Raw genomic sequence first — 27,842 nt, 5'->3', positions numbered from 1 at the left:
ATAGATAGTAGCAAGACCCTGGAAATCAGGAAAGGATCTGAATAACTCTATATGATGGCAGAGATGCTAGAAAATTACTCTAATGGAAAATCCAACTTAAAAAGATGGTAGTACCGTATTATGATAAAATACAAGATGATTTTTTTTTTATTTCATCTGGTTTAAACACAGACATAATGATTGGCTACTACCCAGGACCAGAATTCTAAATAATTTAATTAAATAAGGCTATTAGTATTTTGCTTGTATATATACTCCACTGTATTATCATTTGTTACTTGTTAATAAATTAAAATTTTAAAAAATTTTAAATAAACAGATGGTGAGGGCAGCTGGAGGAGACCTTCCAACTTTATCATGACTATACAGGTAGTAAAGCAGAAATTTTTTCAGATACTTGATTCCTAAATTTCCTGCACTGGTCATAGCTTTCTCCAATTGAGTATCTGTCCAGGTGTGTGACAAATCCCAAAATTCTGTCCCTAGACATACAGATTCAGAAGAAGGCTTTAGAAAGAGACGTCTTCCTATTCCTTCCTTACCAGTGAAAAGATCTGGCTGTTTGCTGGTTCATGGAAATAAAGTCAAAACTAAAACATGGACTCCTCCATAATTGTGTGTGTGTGTGTGTGTGTGTGTGTGTGTGTGTGTGTGTGTGTGTGTGTTCAAATCAGTGTTGATTCCTGGTGAATGCCTGGACAAGTCCCTGCTGTTTTCTTGGTAAGATTTTCACAAACAGCTTGCCCTTGTCGCCTTCTTAAGAGACAAGAGTGAGTGACTGGCCTAAGATCACCCAGCCAGTTTTGTACCTTAGGCAAGTTTAGAATTTATGGTCTAGCTTGGTGTGTTAACCACCATATCAAACTCTCTCTTTCCATAATATCTATTGGGATATAAAGTGGTTGAATGTTGGGAAATAGTTGAGTTACTGGAATGCTTCCAACCCTGTCCCTTTCATCTCAGCATATCTTGCCAAAGAGACTGTGAGAATCGTGCTTGGAAAGAAAATTAATTTGGGTTTAATTAGAAGCCAGGAGCTTGACACCAGACAGCATGCAGTTCTAACACATCTGGAAGGCACTGAGCTCAGAAAGTTCTTAACATTTTGACATGTATTTAACAGAATGGAAAATGACTTTTGAAAGATACCATCTGTCATGTGTAAGATTTTGCTGAAAATGAGGCTGACCCCAAATTCCACCTCAATTTAGCAATTTCTCTTATAGCAACGAACTTGGGTGATGGGAGGATTCAAGAGCGGGGATGACAGTCACACAGACAGCCATCATTATATACATAGATAGATAGATAGATGATAGATAGATAGATAGATAGATAGATAGATAGATAGATAGATAGATATGCCAAGGTTGGAGACCCCTGCTCTGGAGACATCCTGGATTACCTCCCAGTTAGTAGTACCTTTCATAATTTTAGTCTCTGAACTAAATGCATTTATCATCTTTTCATTTCAGAAAAGACAAGTGTGTGTTTGTATGTGTGTGTAAAAATAATTAGATGAACATCTGCAAATGTATACTATTAATCTGACTATAAAGCATTTTTAAAAAATGATGAAAATTTATGCCATATTAAAATGAGCAGAATGAGCCCCGGCAGCCCCCAATATTAATAGTGGGTGTGTTGGTTGCTCTTCCCGATCATCTGCCACACTAAGTAGTCATCTAAAAGGTTGAATCATGGCAACTGAACAGGGATGAAATGCTACCGGTTCGCACAGGTTCGGGTGAACCTGTAGTAATAAAAGCTAGTAATAAAAAAATGCTACTGGTTCATCCCAACCGGTATTTCCAACATTCAGCTGTGCCGCACGATTTTTATTTGCTAGAAAGCAGGAAATCCTGCTTTCTAGCGAATCTAAATCACGCGGCACAGCTGTTCCCTCCCTCGCTGTCCTACTTACCTTCTTAAGCCTCCTTTTTCCACACAAAGTGCACATTTGGTGCGCACTGCACATGCGCATGCAGCGAACCAGTGGCAAACCTTGGAGGATTTCACCACTGCAACTGGACCAAAATTTGTTAATCTGAGACATTTCCCTTCCCATCCAGGAAGCTTCATCAGTCAAAAAAATTTTTAAAATGTAAAAAAAAATCTCTGCCTAATTTTTTTATTTTTTGACTGAGGAAGTTTTCTGGATGGTAAACGAAATGTCTCAGATTAACAAATTTTGGTCCAGTTTCCGTGATTCAACTTTTTAGATACCTTTGGCCTAGATGATTGAGTCCTCACTGACATATCTAAGTAGTTATCTTCTTCCCCCTGGCCCACCCCCAAGCATCCTTAGTCCTTCTGCTCTACCACTCAAGGAAAGGAGCACAAGAATTGTGCTAACAAGGATAGGCACTGCACCCAATCCTCCTATTTCTCCCGTAAAAAGGGAAAGAATCTGTTTATTACCTCAGTGACAGAAACATGCTGCAATTATTGAAGTAAAGGCGTTTTCATTTGCATTATTGTTGTACTGAATCACTCTTTTAATCCAGATTATTACATACCAGATCCTAATGAGACTGTGAAAAGCAGACTGAATCAATAAACATTTGAAATCTGTACACCAGGTCATTGTTCTGGCTAATCTAGCCCAATGATTTATACTCTAGTATCAGTATATCTCACAGATCTCCAAAGTAGAGTCAGAGTGACTCAGTTCTAGGCAGACACTTGGTTCCCAACTTCTTGTTGATTTTAATGATACTGCAGAGATTTCCAGAGGGAAATAACAGGCAGGAGATATCACAGGTGAAAGAGTTAACTTTCTCCCTACCTGTCAATTGTACCTTGCAAGTTACTCCCAAACTGTACAATACAGTACTCTGTTCACTGTCATCTTCTATTTAAAGGACTATCCAATTCAATCCAGTTTAAAATAAAAGAATAAAAATGGAGCACAAGGACGAGTCTTTGGAGCTGTCTATCAACAGGTAAATTCAGGAAAGCAAGACTTGACTTGTTTTGTCCTTTCATTCTTGATGGATTCCTTCTCCTTCTCCATTTCCTCCTCCTTTTGATTTTGAGACAGCTATTCATAAACTCCACTCGTAGTTGAAACACAGACCCAAGCTGAAATTCAAAAGTAGTCTGATAGCAGCTTTTTTTGCCTAACAAAGTTGCTACCAGATACCTTCTGAATTTTGATTACCATAGAATAGCATAGCTGCTCTCCCACAAGGCCTCAATCTCTCTTGAGATCTTCTGTCTAGAAATGCCCCCTGTGATGATACATACATCAATATATTGATGAAGTTCACCTAATACACCCCAAGTACCAGAAACTTTGACTAGTGCTGACTGTGTTACAAAAAAAGTTTGCTCATTTCTAAGCAAGTCCATTGGTATCTTAAGGTGGATAGAGTATGCTTAGTATACCTAGAGGTGGATGGGTATATGTTTCCTTCACTTCCTGGAGATGTTACAATTTTCCTTCTCAATTTCTCCTAAAGGATTCTCCTCTCAAGGCAGTACAGATGCTGTGGGTGAACCTCATTATGGATACATTTGCTTCCTTGGCACTTGCCACTGAGCCCCCAACTGAGGCCCTGCTGCTGCGTAAGCCCTATGGACGCAACAAACCCCTCATATCCCGGACCATGATGAAGAATATTTTGGGCCATGCTGTGTACCAGCTCATTATCATCTTCACTCTCCTCTTTGTGGGTGAGTTTATAAGTGAACTATAGAAGGGTAGAGGGTAAAAGGTTGGAGAACTCCACTTACTGTCCCAGAAATTTTCTGGGTTTCTATGGCCTAGTTTTGCCTCATCAGTAGTGATGACTGTCACATCTCTCTTCCAGGGGTATTTTATCCCTAATCCCTGGCATGTGTGACAAGAGTTTTACAACCTGTGCTACCTTTTTTTTTAAATTTAAAGGGAAGGAATGAGAGAAAGGGGAGAAAAATAATTCCATAGCGCCATCTGTTTGTCCTGTAGCATTGGGGCATTCAGATGGGGGGGGGGGAAGAGTTCAACTTCACAAGGTATGAATAGAATCAAACTTTAGTTGGGGGGGAAAGGAGGAAATAAAATTTTCTTTTCAACTTTAAATAGTCACTTGTAACACAATTAGCGATGGAGGGGATAAAAACAGAGAATTTCTAAAACCACGGTCAGCATTCTGAAAGAGCTACTAGAAAGTTCTGATGAAGAGGCTGCTCCTCTAAACTAGGAAGCAGGAAAGATGTTCCAAGTTACAAAGTTGATGTAAAGAAGTTCCAAGTTACAAAGCCCCAAGCGACTGAGCTTGTACAGAAACAACAGATACCAGAAATGATGAACATTCAGTAAAACTAAACTTAGCAGAATTCTTAGCTAACCTTTTCCCCATTACTCTAAAGCAGGGGTGTCAAACTCGATTTCATTGAGGGCCGCATCAGGGTTGTGTTTGAACTCTGGGGCAGGGGTGGGCGTGGCCAGGGTGGGCAGGGCCAGCTTGACATCACTCATGTCAGGAGCGCTTATGGGGGCCTGATTGCTCTGCCAATGAAAACAGGCTCCCAAACTTTGTTTTCACTGGCAGAGCACTGCGGGCCGACCCTTCGCTGTTTCCAGGGCAGCCCTGCGGACCAGATCTAAGCATCCCACGGGCCAGATCTGGCCTGCGGGCTTTGAATTTAACACCCCTGCTCTAAAGAATAGATTGGGCTTGAATCAAATTCCTTTAGATTCAACAGTTAACTGGAAATTGCACTCTAATCAGAGCTGAAGGAGAATCTTAGTTCCTTCTCTCCCACCCACCATAACACACGTCTATGTATTCCTTTTCTCCTGGAGTACTGCCTGCCGTTTCCAAGAGAACCAAAGCTCTTCCCCCTGGAAAGGGAGGGGCTGAGGGAGAAGCCCTTTTTTTACATGCTAAAGTAAGATCCCTCCTAATAAGAAGTCTTGCATCTCTCAAGAAGATCTAGGATTCCAATCCCAACATGTTGATTTGAATGTCTGGGCTGGCAGCTTGTCGTCTGTCATGAGGGGCTGATAGGTAAGCAGCAAGAGTGAATCTGGGGGTGGGAGCTTACTTGTCCATTCGGTATAACACCAAACTGGAACTTCAGTGGAGGGATGAATTTGGCTGGTTGGAAGTGACTTTCTCTGTCCGTGATGCAATTGCTTTACCCCCTTTTCTTACCCCGCAGGAGAGGTTATATTTGACATCGACTGTGGCCGCAACGCTCCCCTGCATTCTCCACCCTCGGAGCATTACACCATCATCTTTAACATCTTTGTCATGATGCAGCTGTTCAATGAGATCAATGCCCGCAAAATTCATGGAGAGCGCAATGTCTTTGATGGCATTTTTAGCAACCCCATCTTCTGCAGCATTGTTTTGGGCACTTTTGGCATACAGGTATAAGCTTGCAGCAAACAGTTGTGAAAAGCTGGATGGAGTTAGAAAAAGATAGAAAAGAGGCGTGTACTTCCTCTTTCTGTGGACTTCCACAATAACAATAGCACTTAGACTTATATACCGCTTCACAGTGCTTTACCAGCCCTCTCTAAGCGGTTTACAGAGTCAGCATATTGCCCCCAACAATCTGCATCCTCATTTTACCAACCCTGGAAGGATGGAAGGCTGAGTCAACATTGAGCCACTCAGGATCGAACTCCTGGAGTGAGCAGTGAGTTAGCCCTGTAGTACAGTACTGCATTCTAACCACTGTGCCACCATAACTTGGTGCCCTCTAGATGTGTTGACATGCAACTCTCAGATTCTTAGTCAGTATGGTCAATGTTCCCATCCTAGGTAATCCCAACACATTTAAGGGTAGCTAGTCAGGAAAACTGATATGTGTGTGTGTTGTGCCTGTATCTGTGTCTGTATGAAATGTAAATGTTTATGCATGCTTTTGTAGATCATAGTTATTAAAGGTCCCTGACACTTCACAGATAGACAAGGTAGACATACTGTATAACTGCCCTAAACATGCATCCTGACAGTAAGGACTGCAACTGGAAGGAAAGACTTGGAAGACAGGGAGAAGCAAGGCTGACAGAAGACAAATTCACTAAAATACAAATTGTGTATACACAGATGGATAGTATGTGCATCATGGAAATAATGCACAAATGTTTTACCTGGACAAATAGACATTGAGACATTTTTAAGCCCGTTTTTAAGGTAACACTGGGAAGAGGATCAGTCAGATGCTTTCCTGACTCAGGAAATATAAGAAGTGGGAGGAGGGGCAGCACAATCGGGCTTGCAAGATTATATTATATATATTATATATTATAGCCAATCTCTCTTAAAGTAGCTTTAGCCTTCTAGTGGCATTGATTTCATGGTCTAGTCCACCTAGTGAGGCTGGTGGGTGGGTGGGTGGAGGGAGGGAGGGAGGAATGAATGGATGCAGCACCGGTTTCACCCCATTCCAGGTGGTTAATGGGGTGGAGTTCCTACCCATACCTGAGTGCCCCCAGGGCCCTCCTACCCCAAGCAGCCCAATGCATGCATGGATTATTTGTATATAAACAGTTTGTCTCAGATATTTTATTTGCTTTGAGCTTTTACCTTAGACCTCTGGTGCTTCTTGCCCTGCAACACATAATATTTTGGTCCCTTGGTCCTTTTTTTTCAAACCCTTTTCGTACATTTGCCTGAGTATCCAGTTCCTCAGATCTGGATCTTGGATCTGGTCCTATCTGTTCTTTGTCTTGCATCTGACCCAGATTTTCCTTCTGTCCTGTTCAGGCAAGCCTCTTCTAGTGCGAAAATGTTGGCTATCAACTTACCATCCCTCTCTTCTCCCCACTCCCACCCCACAGATCGTCATTGTGCAGTTTGGGGGGAAACCATTCAGCTGTTCTCCACTGAATACAGAGCAATGGCTGTGGTGTCTTTTTGTGGGCTTCGGGGAACTCGTCTGGGGACAGGTAAGGAAATCATTTTCATTTACACCGGTATATGCTCTATCTTATTTCTCCATCTGTATTGGTATTTCCTTCCAGGTCTTGTTTTCAGTTTTATGCTCCCAAAAAATATGAAACAGGAGAGAAGAAAAACTTCTCTTAGTCATTTTTGCTGCACCTTTTTTAGAATTATATACCTCTCTCTTTCTTCCCATACTTATCTATCCCACCTTCCTTCTTCTTTTTTCAAGTGAAAGTTCTTCATTTCAAATTTGCTCATAGATAGGATGCTCCAGACTTATAAAACTGTTGCTCTCTTTTTCACCCATTGCCCTATATATTTACATAAAATTATTATACTACTTTTCTATTACAGCTGTATATTTTTGCAATGTAGTATAATCTAGAGTACTTCCTAATCGCCCCTAGCATGGAATATGTCTTTTCCACATCCATGGTTTACTGAGCTATTGTTTTCATTAAGCGATCTATGGTTGCCCCATGTTACTATTACTATTTTTTTTTTCTGAAAAACATTGAAACTGAGCAATAGATATCTTCTACAGAGAAAAGACTGAAAAGTAGCCTAGGTATTTACTCTCCGCTGCAGGTCATTGCCACCATCCCTACCAGCCATCTTAAATGCCTGAAGGAAGCAGGACATGGCCCTGGTAAGGATGAGATCACAGATGAGGAAATGGCTGAGGATGAGGAGGAAATTGACCACGCTGAGCGGGAGCTACGCCGTGGCCAGATCTTGTGGTTCCGTGGCCTCAACCGCATCCAGACCCAGGTATGAGACTGTGAGGAGGAGCCTCCCCACCTCTGACTCCGACTAATGCTTCCCTCCCCACCCCCTTACCCAATCCTTCCTTTGCTTTAGCAGTGACTTGAAGACAAATCTTTCATCTGGTTATCTCCTACCCCTTCCCAGGGCATGGTGGATTCACCCTGATGCTCATGCCTGGTGGAGAGAGAGAGAGAGACCTTTAATGCCAGGCATTTCCACACTGCCTTGTTTCAAGAGAATAAACTAATGAATGCCGCACTTGGATGCATGAATAGGGGCAGCTTATAGAAGCAGAAATGGGATGGTGATTTTTATTTATTTTTGGGTTGTTGTTGGGCTACTTAAAAATTTTCCACGAAAAAGACAGCAAATCTGTAACTAAGACAGTGACAGCAATTGTAACAGTAGTGCCATAGTCATTGTAATACCAGTACCAATAAGAAAAATTGTACCGTGTTTCACCAAAAATAAGATCCTATTTTATATTTTTTTGAACCCTGAAATAAGCACTTGGCCTTATTGCCATGCGCTCAAAAGCCCGATTGGGCTTATTATCAGGGGATGTCTTATTTTGGGGGAAACAGGGTAGTAGAGTTAGTGGTAGTAATTTATACAGCAATAGGTCATGCTAGATACTCTTAAGATAAAGGAAGAATAGAATAGAATAGAATAGAATAGAATAGAATAGAATAGAATAGAATAGAATAGAATAGAATAGAATAGAATAGAATAGAATAGAATAGAATAGAATAGAATAACAGAATTGGAAGGGACCTTGGAGGTCTTCTAGTCCAACCCCCTACTCAGGCAGGAAACCCTACACCACTTCAGACAAATGGTTATCCAACATCTTCTTAACAACTTCCAGTGTTGGAGCATTCACAACTTCTGAAGGCAAGTTGTTCCACTGATTAATTGTTCTAACTGTCAGGAAATTTCTCCTTAGTTCTAAGTTGCTTCTCTCCTTGATTAGTTTCCACCTGTTGCTTCTTGTCCTACCCTCAGGTGCTTTGTGGCAGCCCCTGAGATATTGGAACACTGCTATCATGTTTTCCCTAGTCCTTTTTTTCATTAGCTAGACATAGAAAGAAAAGAAGCTGAAACAGGATGTCTTGTCCAAGGACATCCAGTATGAGTATGGCAACAAATTGACTCAGCTCCGACCACAAGGTTATTAAATCCCACCATGTGGCTTGTGCATTTCCATGGAGAAAGATGATAATGGTAAGAGCTACATAACATGTATTGTCCAAAGCGGCCATATAATGCTGGCTATGGCATGTTGTATCTGTTTTTTGGGGGGAGCTTGGTCCAAATGTCCATGATGGTACTAGAGCTGGGGCCTCACGCATAACAGCCTGCTGAATCTTTATTCTATTACTTCACTTCTTGCTCATGTGCAGGGTCAGGATATCACAAACAGCAGGCTTGTGTGTTAGTTCACAAGTGGACTTAGTGTTAGAAACAAGCCCAGTTTGCAACTTGTATTACTATAGGTACCTAAGACATAAATGGGCATATTCCTTGTATAAGTGTAGTGAGACAAAAACAATATGAAGTCAGTTTAGGTTCTTTCAAAGCCCTTCTTTCTTTGGCTGAAATGGATTTTAGGAAAGAAATATTTGCATAAGAAAGAGAAATCTATGTTTATCAGTTGAAAAATGAAAGAATATTGGGGAAGGTAAAACATTATAGCTATATCTTGACTGCCTTCTGGGTAAAAAAAAAAATTGGCCAATCAATTTTTGGTTGAATCCTTGAGTATCAAATGAGAAGCAGGAGAAATCTTCCTGCACATGCACACATACAGTATTTCCTTTTGTGATGGCGAGCTACATGGAATACAATATAATAGATTAAAATGTAAGCAGGGACTTTGCTTTATCAGTAAGACAAACTCCACAAAGCCAGAGTTCCTAAGTTTTTCACAAGAAATTTAGATTAGATACATGCTCCATCTGGCATTTGTAACTTGTCTGATACAGCGAGAGAACACTCCATTTAAGAGGAAATGGCATTTTGACAGAAAGAAAAAAAGGGGGGGTCTAGAAAGAAATAGGTCTGTAAAATGTAAAAGATACCATTCCACCCCATTGGAAATACTTCTGTTCAGGATGCCTCCCCACTGATATTTATTTTGGAATTCATATAGTCAAAACTTTACTACCCAGGATGGAGATGGGGCAGTTATCAAACATCTATCTCAAATTCCCGCTCTCATATATTTTTCTTGTGCCTCTTTTACGTTCTTTTGAAAATTCATGAAGTTTTATTTTATTCATTTTGTAAGGAGTGGAACAACAGCACAATCTCTCAAATTCCCCATTTGTTTTTAAAAAGGTGTGGCTTTGATGAGTACAGAGATGTTTTGGATAGTTAATGCTGCTCTTTTCTTAGTAATATATTTCACTATTATCTTTTCAGATAGCTGTTTTGGCAGTATTTTTAATAAGCCTTTACATTTGGATTAAAATCCATTTCAGCTTTTCTTTTTTTAAAAAAAATACAATTCAATAAACTTGAAACATTGTGCCAATCAGCCTGCTAAATTTATAAATACATGACTTAAATTACCCATTACCCACACAGTTAAATTACATCTTCTAGTAGACTGGGGGTGGGGGGAATGAAATATCTCCCCACACAAGTATTGTACAGTCTGATGGTGAAAAATCAATTACCACTCAGCATATAATTTATTGCAGAAAAAATAATGACTGAATAAGTTTTAGAATCCTGCAGTTTGGAAGCAACCCGAAATCATTCTAATTAATAATTCATTTGATTTACCTGGGCTTATAAAGATCTGCATTGATTTACCTGGGCTTATAAAGAATTGTTCCTTTTAAACAAAAATTAAAGCAAGGATTATCAGGTGCATAAAAGTTGCACTCATAAATTTTTGGGCAATGTCAATGCAATCATAACCCGACAACAAGGGAACAACAGATCCCTGGAGAAAGGGTAGGACACAGAACTCATCGGAAGGTAGGCTGTTCCTCCTCGGGTATTTATAGCATTTGTACACAGGTATGAGTGGTCACCAGTGGTCCATGTGAACGGCATGATTCCAAAGACACCCATGTCTGGCTTCTATGTTCTAATTACATGCTTTCTGGTTGCAGCCTTTCCCCACCCATCCCTTCCCACTTCCTCCCACTGCCTCAAAGAGGGGGCGGGACATGTGCCTTGTTGCAACTCTTTTTTTTTTCTTTTAGCATGTAAAAATATGTTCCTGCCTTAAGAGTTGATGCTCTTGGATCAAGGATGTTCCCTGGCCGGGAGCATGATGAGAAATGACCAATAGCATGTGATGTATCAAAATTGCTGTTGAATGGTTAAAATGAAATGACTGCCACCCAAGCATCATGTCTTCCAACCCTTCCCCAACAACAGCTCTTAATCAACTTACATCAATGAAGGGTGCCCATGTGCCCCATCTTTCATGACAGAACCCAGGAATCTGGCTCCCCTCCCAATCTTTCCCCCTCAGGGGTAAGAACCAAGGTTTCCAGGATGGAATGTAGATGTTTCAGGCACGCTTAACCCCCAGTTCCTTTCATTCAGTGCAGACCCCTCATCTCAGCTTACTAAATCAACTTCATCCCCTTGAGATGTAAGTTGTAGCAACAGTGCCACACCCATCTGAGTCAAATGAGTCAAAAGAAGAACAGCTTCTACAAGGCTGATTAACCAAAGGAGAGGGGAGCAGGGAGGTTCCTGTAGTTCAAAATGCCTTGCACTAAAACCCACTGGTATCCAATTGGAAATTCTCCTGCTTCTGCCTGCTCATACCATTTGCACCAGCAGGAGATCAAGAATTCAAAACTGGTTTGTACCGATATTATATCTCCAAGCTGAGTGATTCATCTGGATCTATACAGTATGTCTAATTTAACAATTTTGTGACCTCATAAAGACGTTTTAGTACATGCCAGTATAAGTGACATGTTTCCTATTGCAAAAGTGGGGAAGTAAAGCTCAAAGAGTGATTTGGCAAAACCCATCCTGGTAAGTTCATGGGTCTTTCCCCATTTCTGATGTGCTATTCAGCCATCTACCAGTCAGCAGATAACAATACTGGCATGATATTTGCTGAGCCCTTTGTTAATCCCTATTTTATCTCTATTCCCAGTCTCTGCCATTACCTCACTTTCTTCCAAGGTAAGGGGTGAGAAAGCTTACTAAATTTTAGACACCTTGAGGCTATCTGTGTCAGAATAAATATAAGAAAAATACCTTAATCCTACTGGGAACAGGATGAGCAACATGGGGACACTGTGGAATAAAAAAAAGCTGTCAATGTATGTTTGTGCCATGGATAGATGCAGGCCATATCTTACAGTGGGAACATTCATTCCACTCTCTACTAGGCTCCCTTTGGGCCATGCTGATTTTGTGATACTGTCCAAATACTATTGGTAGTCATGAATTATATGGAATGAGGAGAATGTAATACTTCTCAAACACAATTATATTTGTAACAGGGTGCATCATATAAGCTTTCCTTTTTTGAGAACTTCTATGATCTTGGATTAACCATAATATGTAAACAACAACAACAATAATAATAATTCCTCACCAAGTATGGTTCCCTAAGAAAAGATTTCCCCCTTCCCAGCTATTTCTTCCTTTGTGACATACCTGACTACTCTTAAAAATAGTAAGTTGGGGTTCCTTGATATAATACATCCCATTTATAAATTCAGTAGAATTCATATGAACAAGCTTTTCTGTGAATTACATAATGTCCCATTGCAAGTAATATGTATATATTCACATTAGAAGTTTTTTCATGTGAAACATCACCAAAATTTCCCCACGCGTAGAAAAGTAGTGCTGAACATCTACTCTAATTTTTTGGGGGGCGAGGATACATGTACACATAACACATCCTTCAAATCTAAAAGTGCTAGGGATAGTTTTATGTACTGATCCCACTGAATATATCAATATCCTGAATGCATAAATTTGCTTCTTTCTTTCTTTCTTTCTTTCTTTCTTTCTTTCTTTCTTTCTTTCTTTCTTTCTTTCTTTCTTTCTTTCTCTTCCTTCCTTCCTTCCTTTCCTTTTTATTTCTTTCTCTTTTTTTGCAGGAAGTGTGGGAAGACATGTAATAAATGGGTGTAAATTCATGCTTAGAATTTAAGGTAGAGTCTGACAATGGACATGTTTCAGGGTGACAAAAGTGGATCCTAAGTTGCTCCTTCCCCTTCACATTTCCTTTTCATATGGATACAAACATATCCATATATGCAACTTTGCTGTCATTTACTGTGACGTACACTCTCTTTCCAACCAATCTATTTCATGTGTGGGAACGAAAAGGTTTACTTATCCTTTGTAAGCATACTGAAATATCATACTTTCCTTTGTCTAGTCAATAGTGCAAATTAAGAAGCTCACCCATTCAGTATCCTCCTCAGTTGTTCCCAGTTTTAATCAGCTTATGCATACAATGGCTGGGACTATGCATCATGCTAAGCCATCATTTGGTTTCCTTGATTTTGGCTTAGAACAATGAGTGAACCAAACTAAAGTGATGAAGTAGGTCCTTTCCATCATCTAAGAACAAGAACCTGACCTACCTACATAAATAAGAGAGAAACAGCACCAAAAGGATTGATCCATTCATTTTTCACAGTAGATATTACAGCATAAGAAGGGATGTTTGTCTCAGTATTTATATACATAAACTATCACCAATAATGCAACAATTCACTGTATGGTGAAGCCCAAAGATCAATTACCTATTTCATGAATATGTTACAACCAACACATCTGCATGAACTAGAAATAATAGCTAGATTAAAATGTGGGGTTTCTTTTTTTTTTTAACTACACAAAATGCATGATGGGTTTACGAAAGACATGATGGTTTATTTTCTTTTAATCTTTTATTGAAATCTTTGCAGGTTTTTCTTGTGCACTGTCTGATGTAATATGGCCATCCTCTCTGTCACACTTCAGATAAATTGGGATTTACCACAATTTCCAGCCAGTATGGTCTTCTTGGATTAGGGAAAGATGGGCCAGGCTTCCCTCTTGTAGGGGATGTCTGGGTCACTATCATGCTATGTCATAAAACATGGCTTACTAACCAGGTTGCCTAGTTTCATATATCCCAGTTTCATATTTCATGCTAAGACGAAACCAAACATTTTGGCTTAGTGAGCCGAAGAGTGTATATATTCACAGATAAACCAAGAATTTGTGGTGCCAAAATACATCCCCAAAATTGGGTTCAGTTTATCTACAGATGGGCTTATCTGCAAGTATATACAATAGGCTTTCCCCTCAACTTTTTAAAAGTACCTGTGTCTATCTTGTATATATTCACAGATAAGCCCTGTGGATAAACTGACCCACAAAATTTGTGTATGTTTAATTTTCACAATAGGCTTATCCATAGTGGCACATTTTTCAAAATAGTTTGGTTTAAAAAATTGAGAGTCGGTTTATCCATGGATGGGTTTATCCACATGTATAAACAGGAATCCCATTAGAATTACTTCTGGGATTAAGGAGTAATTTCTTAAATTGAGAGGAGAGAATTAAGCCTTTCCCAGTTCTGTGATTCTGTAATAAAGATGGGCTCAGCCACAAAAGATTTCAGTTATATCTGGTTAACTATTATTCATATTGATAATTTACAATCCTTTGCTCTTTCTCCAAGGTTCATACTTGCATAACCTAATTTTGAACCAAGAATTTTTTTTACTGTATCAACACCATGGCATATTATTTCCTCATATTTCCTCTTATTTATTTTCTAAGTGATTGTATAACTGTATACTATCCAAAGCTTGCACTGCAGCGATTTATGGATTCCCAGAAGGTTCATGCTATTTCCCAAGTAGTGTATTTAGTAGGCCTTCTGAGTTATCATGCTTATTCAGGTTTATGTCAGGTCATTTTGAAATTAAACATTTATTTGAAAACACTGTGGAAACATCAGAAAAGAAAAGGATTAGAATTTCCTCTCCTATACATGGGAAGTAGACCTCAATGTTCCATTATAGGCCTAGTCCTAATAATTAGGCAGAGTAAATTGATGCTTTAAGGGCAGAAGTGAAGCAATAGTGAGCAGGGAAAGGGAGCTGGGGGGGTGCTACTCATCTTGTCCTAAACTGCTTAGGACAAGGTATGGAAGACCTTGTTTTATTTTCAGCCTCAAATTAAAATTCAAATGCCAGTTCAATCTATTTCTATACCTGGAAGACCGTGCAGGATGGAGTTCTTGGCCTCAGGAGAAGTTTCAGCCATGTTTAAGTGAAAATATGTACTGGACTCAGCAAGTGTGGGTTTTTACAAGTAGGAAAATTTAGAGTGTTGTGCGCATTGTAAGTGTAGCCTTTTATATACTGTAGTAATCCATGCTCGGAAAGAGTCAAACAATGAAGCACAATACCATCCAAGGATGTATCACTGTGAATGAAGAAATTGCAAAATTCTAGGATTTCTGGAAGCTGGATCTTTCTCAATTCTTATTGAACCCATGCAGAGTTATGATTTGAAACCAGGGCACAGATGTGAATTGATAGTAATAGTATGCTTTTTGTTTTTCTTTTGAATTTGAAAACAGGAAGGAATAACACTAATGTAGGATAAACTGAGCTCCTCTGAAATACAACCAAGTTGCTGTTGAAGCTTCTTCCTATCCTTGGCCATCCCTCAAGCCTGATATTATTTGAATTTACCTTTACCTCCTCTGTACTGTTTGCTCTTCAATACGCAACTCCTTAGTCACACTAAAAAAAGATACCAGTGAGAAGGGAGGAGTGGATTTTTGAAGATCAAAATTATAAAGTAATTCAAACACAGCAATTTGAGATTTTGGAAATGTTTTATAACCCTTTCTCCTTGCCTGGTGATACAGAAAAGTGGAATTATGTGTCTTTATGATTCATCTTAAAGCATAGCCCTTCAGCACATCTTCCGGCAGTGAGTTTGACAGTTCAGGTGTGCCTTGTACTCTGTTCTTAATAGGAGGTTTGGCATCTATTTACCCAGTGATTGGTTTTCCCTGAACAATTCTGGGGTAACATACCATGGGTTTGTACTTTGTGTCAATGATCCAGAAACGGAGCCTTCGGGTGACCAGTTTCCTCGATCTTCTGCTGGTGCAACTTGCTTTCTCCATCAAAGAACATCAGGGTGGTGCCAACTCCACCAGCTGGTCTCTGGCACATAATGCTTCACAGTCTTTGGCAGGAGGCCAAATACCCAGCATGGCCAATTTTGGCTGGCACGGGCTGTTCCATTTGCAGCCACTGTCCGCTGCCACCCAAATTTTCTATCTCATTTTCTCTCCTGCAGATGGAGGTAGTTAGCACCTTCAAGAGAAGCGGCTCCTTTCAGGGGGCTGTCCGACGCCGCTCTTCCGTCCTCAGTCAACTGCACGATGTAACCAATATTTCTACCCCCACTCACGTAATTCTCTCCGCCGCAAATGCCAGCGCCGGTGCCGGGAGTGAGTCTTGATTTCCTCTTACTGCTTGTGATTTAAAACAAAAAGCAAAACAAGACCAAAAAACCCCACCCCACCCCATTCTATTTCTGCCCCTCCTACAATATCCCTTTCCTTCTCTCTATCCATCCACCCACCCACCCACCCATCCCTCAGTCCCTCGGTCCCTCGTTGCTGCAGCCACTGTTGCAATATTATTTCTTTCAGTTTTTAACTCTGTCTGGTCTCAGCCAGGCCGGATTTTCAACTTCTATAAAGCCATACAATTTCTGTGCTTTGCCTCTCCTTCTTTAACCACCTGCATCCCTTCTCTCCTTGGTTTGCTCGTCTCGTTCACTTTCTCCGTGGCTGCTGGTTTTTAATGGACTGGAGTCAGATCCCCAGCTGGTGAGGTGGGGCTGGGCCAGGGGAGCGGCTAAGCGCTCACATGAGCGGGAGCAAGGGATAACGACACCAGCTGGGGATCCAGCCTCATTTCTTGATCTAGCCACGCATTTTGACAGTGATTGGTGTTTACTGTGTTGTTTGGTGTGTGTCACTTGCTGTTGCATGTAAGAGATGGGGAAGGAGGCACAGAGAGAGCAAAGGGGCAAGTTCCAGATCAGGGCACAAAACATTTGGAGTAGATTTTTATATTCCTGCCTCAATGACTAATAGGAAGATCAAGGCAATTCTGGTCTGGATTAAATCTGGAGGCAACCAGAGCACCCTTTAGAATAAACTGAAATTGCTCCAAAACAGATTCTCATGGAGACAGCTCCACAAATTCAAATATAGTTTGCCATCCACACTTCACACTAAATTGCCATAAAAACAGGTTTAGAGGTATGCCTGCCTCCAAAGAATCTTTGGAGTGATATAATTTTGCTCCAAATGTTTTTCCCAGGGGGGAGGGGGGAGGAAAATAGAGCTGTCATAAATTTATGCTTCTGGGCACATCTTCGCTAGAGACAACTGAAACAGCATTCTCCCACATTCCGATGGACCAGATGAACTAAAGTAATGAAGGTTAGTAGTAGAAAGTGCAGATCTCTAAAAGAATCCTGGTCTGAAGCCATGACAATTCAAATAGCATTAATACAACCTTAGAGTGAAAATATGTTCTAAGGTCCCCGATGGATGCATGACAGTGAAATGGATTAAAAACTGATTCAGATTTGTAGTCTAGATAGCAGATAGGGTGGAAGAAATTGCAAAGGGGATACTATTCATCTATCATTAACAACATGGGTTAATTGTAGGAAGTTTCTGAGCAAACAAAAATCCCTTTGGAGAAGATGGATTCTGAGAAAAAGAATGCCTGCTCTGTAGATGGAGATGCTGCCTTGGGTGGGACATCTAAGTGTTTTAAAAGGTGTCCGTGGAAAAGACTAAAATATTGATAGACGTGCAGGGAAGAATTCTGGGGATGGGGCGTCAGGAAAGTGGACCTCTTAAGTGAAAGACAAGAATGTGTTTCTTGAAGGCACCTCTGTGATGTCATGGATCAGTTCCTCTGTATGTCGGTGAAAAGAAATGGTTCCCCTGCTCCTTTTATCCCCCTTTTCTGTTCCCTCACCCACCCCATCACTCATCAGAAACTGTACCAATTCTTCCTTGCCTACTTGAAAAGAGTTATTTCTCATTTCTTTGGCACAACAATGAAAGATCCACAAAGGTAAGCCGCCTGTTCTTCAGCTGCCGGTCCCAGGTATTCTTGGCAAATTGGTTTGTTTAGAATATTTCAATGATTTCTTTTGTTTTGGTTTTTCTTTCAACCAGTCAAAGCCATGCTGGTGGTCATGCCGGCATTGTGGTGTGGTGTGGTAGATTCATGGTGCCTTTTGGTATGACATGCACTGATCTTGCTTTTCAATGGGGGCATAACCTACAACGTAAACCTTCGAGTATGGCCTTGTCATCTTTGCTGCACTTTTAGCAGCTCTCTCTCTCTCTCTCTCTCTTTCTCTCTTTCTGTCTCTCTAAAGGCTGCCTTTATATTAAACTCTTTTCCTCCCTTCCAGCGAGCTGCTGTCGCTCTTTGGGCAATTGATATCCATCACTTTAATGTCCTTGGGAATCTTTTCCCACCTTCTGCATCTTGGAAATGCTGTTGTCTGTTTTTGTTCCTTTTTCTTTTTGTTTCTGATGATTATATTTCTTTTTTTAGGAATCATGTTATGGATGGCAAATGGGTTTCTCCTCCCTAAATTTTCCACAGGGGAATCTTGTCTTTTCAGGCTCACAGAATAGATTGAAACATTTTTGGTCTGTGAAACAGAAAGGAAGGCCAATTAGCAGCTTCCACTGTCCGAATGCAGTCTATTAACACATTCTCCCAAGAAAGCCCTCTGAGGTCATAGTCCCCATGTAATGCTTTATTTCAGTGCAGTTTCAGGAAAAAAAAAAAGAGCTTTCCAGCAGGCCTATGTGGTAACACTGTTTTGGCACCCAATATCTCACTTTACCTCTCAGCGCCCCCCCCCCCCCCAGCTCCATTTTCGCTGGCAGAGGGCTAGCAAAACAAACTAAAAGCAAAACAAAACAAAAGGAGAAATGTTTCCCCTTTTGCATTTGAGCATCCAAGAAGGGACGGGAAAGAAGAAAGGGAAAGAGGAAAGAAAAGGAAGGGAAGATGGGAAGAAAGCAAGGAAGGAAAAATAAGGAAAGAGGAGAAAGAAGAAGAAAGGAGAATGAAGAGGGAAGGAAAAAGAAGAAAAAGGAAGGAAGGAAGGAAGGAAATAATGAGAGGAAGGGAGGGTCTGAGGGAAGTCCTGCCTTAGCACTTAGCCACCACAGGTGTCCCTGACATGAGTAATATTGAGCTGGCCACACCCAGCCTGACCATGCCCCCCACCCCAGGTCAAACACAACCCTGATGCGGCCCTCAATGAAATCGAATTTGACACCCCTGATTTAAGCAGAATCTGGTCTGACTTCCAGCTATTTCCCTTCCTCCTTCTTCCCATTCTTTTTTTCCTGATATGCTCCATGTGCCTTTAATACTAATAGCCAAGAATTTGGTGAATTAATGTTTCCTCAGTTTCTGCTGAAATTTTGTTTGATGAACTCTTTAAAGAGAGTCTGCTTTGAGAGTACAGATGAATTGAGTACAGATGAAGCCTATTTTTCCTTGCTGAAAGAACCAGGCTATTATTATTATTATTATTATTATTATTATTAGTAGTAGTAGTAGTAGTAGTAGTAGTAGTAGTATTAATAATAATAATATTAATAATAATAATAAACTTTATATATCGCCCTATTCCCGAGGGACTCAGGGCGGTGAACAGCCAAAAGATAAAATACACATAGTACAAACGTTAAAAAACATTTAAAAATACATTAAATACTTTTGCCCAAAAACAAATTTAAAACACCCCAATTTATAAAACAAATTTAAAAGCAATTAAAAGGGAGGTTAGGCCAGACCAGCCTGCTGGAATAAGAATGTTTTGAGGGCACGGCGGAAAGTGCGCAAATCCGGGATCCTGCGTATCTCCAGGGGGAGCTCGTTCCAGATGGCAGGTGCCCCCACAGAGAAGGCTCTCCCCCTGGGGGCCGCCAGTCGACATTATTTGATCAACGGCACCCTGAGAAGACCCTCTCTATGGGAGCGTACTGGTCGGTGAGAGGCTACTGGTGGCAGAAGGCGGTCTCGTAGGTACCCCGGTCCTAAGCCATGGAGCGCTCTAAAGGTGGTAACCAAAACTTTGAACCGCACCTGGAAGACCATCGGGAGCCAGTGCAGCTCGCGCAGGAGGGGGGTCACATGGGAGCGCCACGTCGCTCCCATAACCACCCGTGCGGCCGCATTCTGGACCAGCTGGAGCTGATTTGCTTCTCAAATCAGAACTTTTTTGCAAATAGCCTTATTTTAGCAGACGTTTAATATTTTAGACTTTGTTTATTTCATAGCCTTGATAGATTTTAACACACAAGCCTGAATTATTTCAATTGGGAACTTTCAGAGGTCATGATTTTGAGAGGCAATGGCAGCATAAGTCTATTCATTACAGAGTAAATCCCTCTTTTAAATCCTATATAGACTGTGGATTGTGATAGGAGTCACACCAACACAGTAAACGGAGTCACTATTGTGAGAGGGGCATTCAAATGAATAAATACGTCTTTCATTAGAGACATTTCATTTGTTAACTGAGTTATGACACATTTTGAGTGTACATAGGTGAAATAACTTACTGGTAGCTCTCCTATTGCATTCACTTTACCAGCAAGATCAAAGAATGATTCAAACATAAATCCCCTATCTCTTCGAAAGTGTATTAAAAAAGCAGGAATTATAATTTGTTTATTGTTCAGAGAACAATAGTTCAATTTCATTTAATCAATAAGCAATATCAAGGTATTATAAATTGAAGAAATTACAAAGGAAGGCTAGTGGATGCTCACAAATTCTCTAGCAGTGTTCAGTTGGAAGACTGCAAATTGCAATACTGTATATAAACTGCAGACATAAACCTATTCAAAGAAATAAAAAAGGCAGCCATAAGACCTTTAGACTTGGCTTAGAGCTTTGTCAAATTAAGGTACTGTTTTGGCCTGACACAACAGCTGCTGTCCTAATAGTAACCAGAATTTTAAAAATCTTTTCTCTCTGGAGCCTGAAACGAATCTCCTGTCTTAGTGCCTGTCCTGGGTACCCTCCCCTTATGAAGTTCCCCTTCCTTTTTGCTTTTCAGCTTCCAAGATGTCATGGATGGAACCACCTCTATACCAGCTGGAAATTTCCTTTCATGTTTAATAAAAACAAAACAAAACAAAACACTCCCTCCCTCCCACAATTCCTTTATTTTTATTTTTATTTTTATTTTTCTTCTCCTAAAGTCATCCCATCACTGCTGCTTTTTGCTTATTCATGGGGACTTTGAGCACTTACATGCACCAATAGAATCTAGCCCTGGCAGAATTTCCCCAAATGCCATCAAGAGCAGAACCCCTAATTTATAATATGTGAAATCTTCTCTCTACACAAGGCCACATTTTCCACAGCAGGGACTCATTTGGAGTCACATACCAAAGAAAGTGATCTAATTTATCTCCCTTGCCCCCAACCCCCCTTTTTTTCTTTTTTTTTCTTCAGTTCCAGAAGTTTCAGAAACTGTGCAGCCAAACTGCTAAGAAATTAAGATGAAACTGCCTAATAGTTTCTGGTACCATAGTGAAAATGGTGTTTGAGTTTTTATTTCACCTTAATATGCACCCCAAAGGAGCACCTCTCAAAAAAAAAAAAAAACCCAAACAAAAGCCACAACTATATGAACCACTTGGAAATTCTATTCTCACCCCCTCAGTGTTTTTTAAATATACAGTAGGTAGCCCTCGACTTACAGCAGTTCATTTAGTGACCATTGAAAGTTACGACGACACTGAAAAATGTGACCCATGACAGTTTTTCATACTTATTACCTTTGCAGCATCCCCATGATCATGTGACCAAAATTCAGATGCTTGACAACAGGTTCATATTTATGACTGTTGCTAGGTCCAAAGTTCATGTGATCACCTTTTGTGATAAGCAAAGTCAATGGGGAAGCCAGATACACTTGACAGCTGGGTTACTAACTTATCAATTACCGACTTATCACTTAACAGCTGTGGCAAGGAAAGTCATAAAATGAGGTAAAACTCACTTAACAAATGTTTCACTTAACAACAGAAATTCTGGCCTCAACTGTGGTTGTAAATCGAGGACTACCTGTATAGCTCCTGTCACTGAAAGATTGCCAACTCAATCTTTGATAATTTCATTAACCACTGATAATTATTATCCACAGATAATTTTATGAGTGTGGTAATAAAACCCTAATGAGAATTTAAGCAATAACATGCCAGATTCCCATACTTAAATAGCTTTACATACCTTTCATTTTTCAAGTGTTGAAACATGCAAATATTGTAGCACTGTAATAGTAAAGAAGAGGTGTGTTTTCTGAAATCTATGTCCCGTATACCTCCTGTGAAATTTGGCTCAGTGGTGAAGTAGCTTGTAACAACTCCTAAAAATGCATGTTCAGCTTATCTCCAGTCCAGAGATTTGCTAGATCCCAGTCATTACAGCCTAGTTATCACTTCAAAATAGCGACAGGCTGTATCATTTAGGGATCTCTGCCTATAATTTAGGGATTTTAAGGAAGAGCTGGTCACATGCAGGTTTTGCTTTATTCCTGAGGAGTGGCAGCTATTTTCAAGACTGAGCTAAAAGAGAAATATGAAGTCATGCCATTGGAGTCTGGCAAAAATTGCTTGCAAAAATTGTTATTTCAGATATGAGCTCATGTACGCTGGGTTCAGGAATTCAAAATTAATCAACCTCTGTTTGCAATAGTCCTGCTCTTTAATCTGCCCACAGTTCTACTTCTGGATCATGTTAGATCCTAGCAGCTAAAATGTGGCAGATTGATTGATCTTTGACTTTTAATGAGAGATGGCAACAAGGTGTTTTCCCTGGTTAAGAAAAGGGCCATAAATTCATGCAAAAGTCCCATCATTGTTTAAACCCAGATCTGAAACTTCAGCTAGTTAATAACACAGACACTGGTAAGACCTTTTAGCACACATCACTTTCCCTTGGGGAATATTAAGCAAAGCTGGTGGCGCTGAACTAAAGTCTTCCTGGAAAGGAATGCTTATTAAACCAGTTTACCTCTATAGTGGAGACATAAATATGAGGAGAAGATGGCAACACTTCCACTCAGTTTTTCCAAACGCATCGGTGCAGGGTAATACTAAAGAACCGAATGCCGATTGCAGAGTGCCTGAAGACTGGATGTCCTGGAAGGGTTCCCCATCACCACCTTGTGCTTTTTCACCTCAACTTGCTGACTCATCTTTTCTCTTGTGTCCTACCACTCGCTTCTGGCCACTGAAGGGGTAGGAGGGAAGCCTGTGAGGCATGGACAGAGGGCCCGATGGCCGAGCATGAACTCATTATCCCCTCTTCCCTCGTCTCCTCCCCCAAACAGCAAGGATGGGCCTCAATACTCGAACGTTTACTGTACTGTTACAACAATGCATGGGTCTTTCTCTTCTCTTCCTCTCCTGCGGCTGTAACTGGAGGCGTTTTCACTGTATGTCTGTGCCGTTCCGCTTTTCTGAAGTCTCTCTGGGACTTCCTGCCCTGACTTTCTTGCAGCATGAAAGCCACCTCTCCCCTCCCCCCCACATCTCTGCTTTTGCCACATGCACCTTGAAGTCTCCCACAGGGCTTTTTGCTGTATGTGTCAGCAGCTGCCAACCATTATGCACTTCCATTTGCACAGCACTGTGTGCTTCTTTCCAAGAGGTCAGCTTACCCACAGGGTCCATGGCTTGATTTAGGGATCAAGCCTGATGATGTCAACAACAAAAATGAACATATACTTGGGGAATGCTGGTTTTGGTTGGTTTCTCCTTCCTCCCTCCCTTCCCAGAATAACAATTATTTCATGTTTCCAGTCATTTTAAGGGTGAAAAAAAAGGCATTCTCTCATTTCATTCTAGCCTATCCACTGAAATGTTTAGACCAACTGGGTAGCCTATCAACCATCCATTGGGTTTGGTGAGGCATATATAATAAGAACATACCAAAGCCACTCCCAAATGGAGACTGGCCTAGCTGAGGTGGCATATATGCAGGTAGGCAACTCAAGATACCTCTGCAAAATAAATAGGGGTGCACTTCTCCTTCCCATTTTGCAAATGAAGAATTGAAGCATATCATTAATAACTGACAGATGCTTCTCTCTCCTTCTGCCCTCTGAGTTGTAGATCCAAATTCACTTGATGTCAATCACATGCAGCTATTTTTCTCCTTTTGTACTTAAAATTATCCCCTTCCTAAAATGTTCTTCACCATCCTCAAAGTGATTGTATGATCCAAGGAACTGTCAGCAGATCTGAAAACAAGAAATATTAAGGAAACAAAACAATAATGTTTAGCTTAAATAAAATTAACAGAAGCCATTTTGAGTTTAAGCAGAAAATCAAAATGGCTCCCCTTCCAGAAGTTAACAGTGGACGCTTCATACCAATCCTCTTGAAATGAACAATTTAACAATCAATGTCCTAATTTACTTTGAAGATATCTGTACAGAAACTAGGATTAGATCACAGAGCAGATTATATCCAACTTCACAATATGGAACATAAAATCTATCTGGTCAAGGTACTGAACTGAATTAAAATAAATAGGGTTTACCAGATATTGTCGGAGGGAACAATCTCTATTAAGGAATTACAAAATTAGCAAGATACTTAGAATTCAATCCTGACATGATTTTGGTGTCAAAATAATTTTCTGTGATTAATTTAAGGCTTGGACCAAAATTCATTTGTGCCATTCAGTCACAGTTGACTCTTTGTGACTGCCTGGATATGTCCCTGCAATTTTCCTGGCAAGATTTCATAAGTGGTTTGCCCTTGCCTCCTTCGTAGGCTGAGCATGTATGGCTGGCCCAAGGTCACCCAGCCATTTTTGTGTCTAAGGCAGGACTAGCACCACAGCCTTCCAGTTCCTAGCCTGATGCATTAACCACTACATCAAACTGACTCCCACATAATTGAGTTGCTGGAATTCTTGCAATGCTGTCACTTTCATCTTAGCACAACTGGGCCAAGATCACTCTGCTGGGCTGCATACCTAAAGCAGGATTAGAACTCACCATCTCTTGATTTCTAGCCTGGTGCCTTAACTACTAAACTAAACTGGCTCTAAAAGGCCAAAACAGTCGTTCCAAATATGGTGCAAAGTAAACTGAATATCTTTCCATTTCCTCAGATCCTTTGGCTAAAGCTGAGGGAATTTTAGCTTTGAGATCTAAAGTCTCTGTTGAATTCCAGCTTGAAGGTAATGTCTCTCCAGTTTACAGGGTTGCACAGCAATCTGCCTCCCTCCCTCTCTGCAATAGCCCCCTCCTGCAGACATACATACATAAAGACCCGGCAACCAACTGAATACTTTTAGAATTAAATGTTTTATTTTCCCTTGTCTTCTCTCATCTCTCTCCCCCCACCCCACTCTCTCACACACACACTCATACACATATTTCTCTCGAAGATTAGGAAAGATAATTAAGGAACTTCCCAACATCATGTTCCTTCTGCTTCATTATTTATCTTGTAAATTGCCTTTGGGAATCTGACCCCACATTTCTGCCATTACTGCATGCTTCCAAATTGCTTTAGTTTGGGAGTTTTGTTCTTCATTTGATTTTGCTTGCAATTTGTTTCCTTTTCTTAATTTTGGAGGGCTTTGCCTTTCTCTTTTAGACTTCTCAGGTTGATTCTCCCCAACTCATCGTTTTGATAAAGGAGCTGGATCCTGGTCCCCAAGCATGATGTGGCAAGAAGACAGTCAAACGCATGCAATTGCCTAGGATTGCCTCAATCTTTCTCCTCCCCATTAAGCATGCAACCCTATCAACATTTATGTATCTCCTCTTCATCACCAACCTTCTGGGCATTCATCAAATGGGCTAGTCCTATACAAGAAGCATGACAGAAGTCCCTCCTTCTCCACACCAAAATTCACCATAAATTATAAGACATTGACCTCCATGCTATATGCAAAGTACCCAGAGATATTTATTCACAAAGCACTACAGCCACAATGTCTTGAGATGTAAGCTGGCAGTCAAGTTCACTGGGATGGAGATGGGATAAAATTTCCCCAGTGCTTCCTTAAAAGAAGCAGCAGGTACATTTCTGTTGCTGAAACAAGCAAGAGACAGTCAGGGTCGACTCTTAGTGATCATTTGGTTAGATTTTTCTCCATGTTTTGAAATGCTGGCATCCATTTTAGAGCAAGATTCAGATCGCAGGAAAGAAGCCAGCATGGAGAAAGTAAGACTAGCTTACAATAAGCCACAAGCAAGTATGAAATACCATTCCCAATCCTTCAATCAGAACATGGACATTTCCTGAATGAGGTTAAATCCTTCATTTTTCACTACCATTACTTTAGATTGAACTCACACCACCACCACATAGCACACATATATAAACAGTTTTCTACAATTGCTAGATTGTCACTAAGCATAATATTTAGTTGCCCACATATTCCTCTCATTTCCTATGCCTGTTTTTTTACCATTCATGTCTCATTCATTTAAGTTCTGCACCCATTTTTGTTTCATTCCTTGTGACCAATGAAGGCTCCTCTCTCCTTAGCTACATGTTAAGGAATTTGTCACAGGACCAATTCTGATTAACCCAAGACAAACGATGGACAATAAAAAAGGGGGGCACTGGACAAACACCAAGAATAGGGAAAGGACGCAGAGGGGCTAGGTAACAATATGGTCCTGAGAATCTGGCATGGCAGCATTAAATTGATGTCACCCATGGCCCAGCTGCTGTTTCACAAGCTTATTTTAGTAGTTTTAGCTTCTGCTCCTTGGAAGGTAGGTAACCATAGAGCTTTCAAGTATTCTTTCAGTTGCTGGCATCCTTAGTAAAAAGTTTTTCACACATGTTGACACAATATTTATATTGGCTTAATAGTCATTCCTTATCCCAAGGGAATTGCAATGTTTTAAATGGGGAAGGGAAAGCAATTCTAACAAATTTTTAGTCCCATCACTAAAGTACAGCCCCACAGGATTATATCAGAGAAGTCACAATTAAAATGATGCGGATTTAACACATATTTGTAGTGTCAACTTGCCTTCAGAGCAAGAACCCCTTTACTAGGATATCTGCAACAAAGTGGAGAAACACTGACAACACTGACAACACTGACAACACTTGGTCAGCACTGCCTTATGTACAGTGGCTGGAATGAGGTGGAAATTATATTTAGGATTAATGGTTCCTATCCCATCTCTTCAGCCTTCTCCTAGATCAAGCTGAGATGGCGAAGGATGACAATTAGCAAGATCCACAAATGTGGCCTGGCATTGGGCAACTCTAAGTCAACTTTTCATTGATTCTCTTTTCCTTCCTTTTGGCCTTCTCTGCAGATCCGCGTAGTGAAAGCGTTCCGTAGTTCACTCTATGAAGGGCTGGAGAAGCCAGACACCAAGACCTCCATCCATAATTTCATGACAACGCCTGAGTTCTTGATCAACGACTACATCCACAACATTCCTCTCATTGACGATACAGACGTGGAGGAGAGTGAGGGTCCCCTAAGACAGCACTTCAGGGCCAGTCCCCCACCATCTCCCAACAAGAACAACAATGCCATTGACAGTGGCATCTACCTTAGCACCGATGTCAGCAAGACACCTACCTCCTCATGCAGCCCAGTTAGCCCACTCCACAGCATGGAAACCTCCCTCTAACACAACCCTACCATGCAACCAGTTGAATTGACTTTGTTCACAACAAGAGGTGTCCAGTTCCTCCTGGGAGGTAGGCTAGCTAAGGAAGGATGGAAAGCCGACAGGAGATGACACTTCACCTCTTGACTCAGTGGAGTGGAAAAGGACAAGGTTTTCTGCCATTGGATGGCTCAGGCAACCAGAGACATGCTGATTTGATGCAAGGAAAGCAAATCGTAGAGGGGGAGAAAAGTTTTCTTCAATCACTCGAGAGGTTTGGGCTGAGTCCCAGAGAGTGTACAGGAAAACCACCCATTTCTCTAATTTGTTCTTCGGGGTATTTTTGGACACAGCCACACTCACCAAACCCACAATGATCCTGCAATTGGGGGGTTGCTTTGATTTTTCTTGTGGGACCTCTTTTTTCTCCTCTCCTCCCCAATGTTTAAAAAAGAAACTATATTTGCACCAGAA

The 27,842-nt window shown here is 40.7% G+C and overlaps 1 protein-coding gene across 20 annotated transcripts in view; it reads left to right on the top strand.

Moving 5' to 3' along the window:
- ATP2B3 (ATPase plasma membrane Ca2+ transporting 3) overlaps positions 1 to 27,389 on the top strand; it is an 83,048-nt gene extending 55,659 nt beyond the window's left edge. For 15 of the 20 annotated variants that reach the window (XM_070935175.1, XM_070935171.1, XM_070935176.1 and 12 more), the window contains 5 exons: positions 3,465 to 3,678; positions 5,152 to 5,363; positions 6,782 to 6,889; positions 7,476 to 7,658; positions 27,066 to 27,389. In XM_070935175.1, the coding sequence (XP_070791276.1) occupies positions 3,465 to 3,678; positions 5,152 to 5,363; positions 6,782 to 6,889; positions 7,476 to 7,658; positions 27,066 to 27,389 (1,041 nt within the window). Of the gene's footprint in view, positions 1 to 3,464; positions 3,679 to 5,151; positions 5,364 to 6,781; positions 6,890 to 7,475; positions 7,659 to 15,974; positions 16,140 to 27,065 lie in introns of those variants that run through there. The other 5 variants (XM_070935172.1, XM_070935168.1, XM_070935156.1 and 2 more) reach the window with 4 other exon arrangements.
- Positions 27,390 to 27,842: the final 453 nt, after the last annotated feature.

Source organism: Pituophis catenifer, unplaced genomic scaffold, assembly GCF_029215685.1.
Source record: "Pituophis catenifer annectens isolate HBS135680 unplaced genomic scaffold, rPitCat1.0.hap2 SCAF_2, whole genome shotgun sequence".
Classification (NCBI taxonomy): Eukaryota; Metazoa; Chordata; class Lepidosauria; order Squamata; family Colubridae; genus Pituophis; species Pituophis catenifer.
This window is presented reverse-complemented; position numbering and strand designations above follow the sequence as displayed.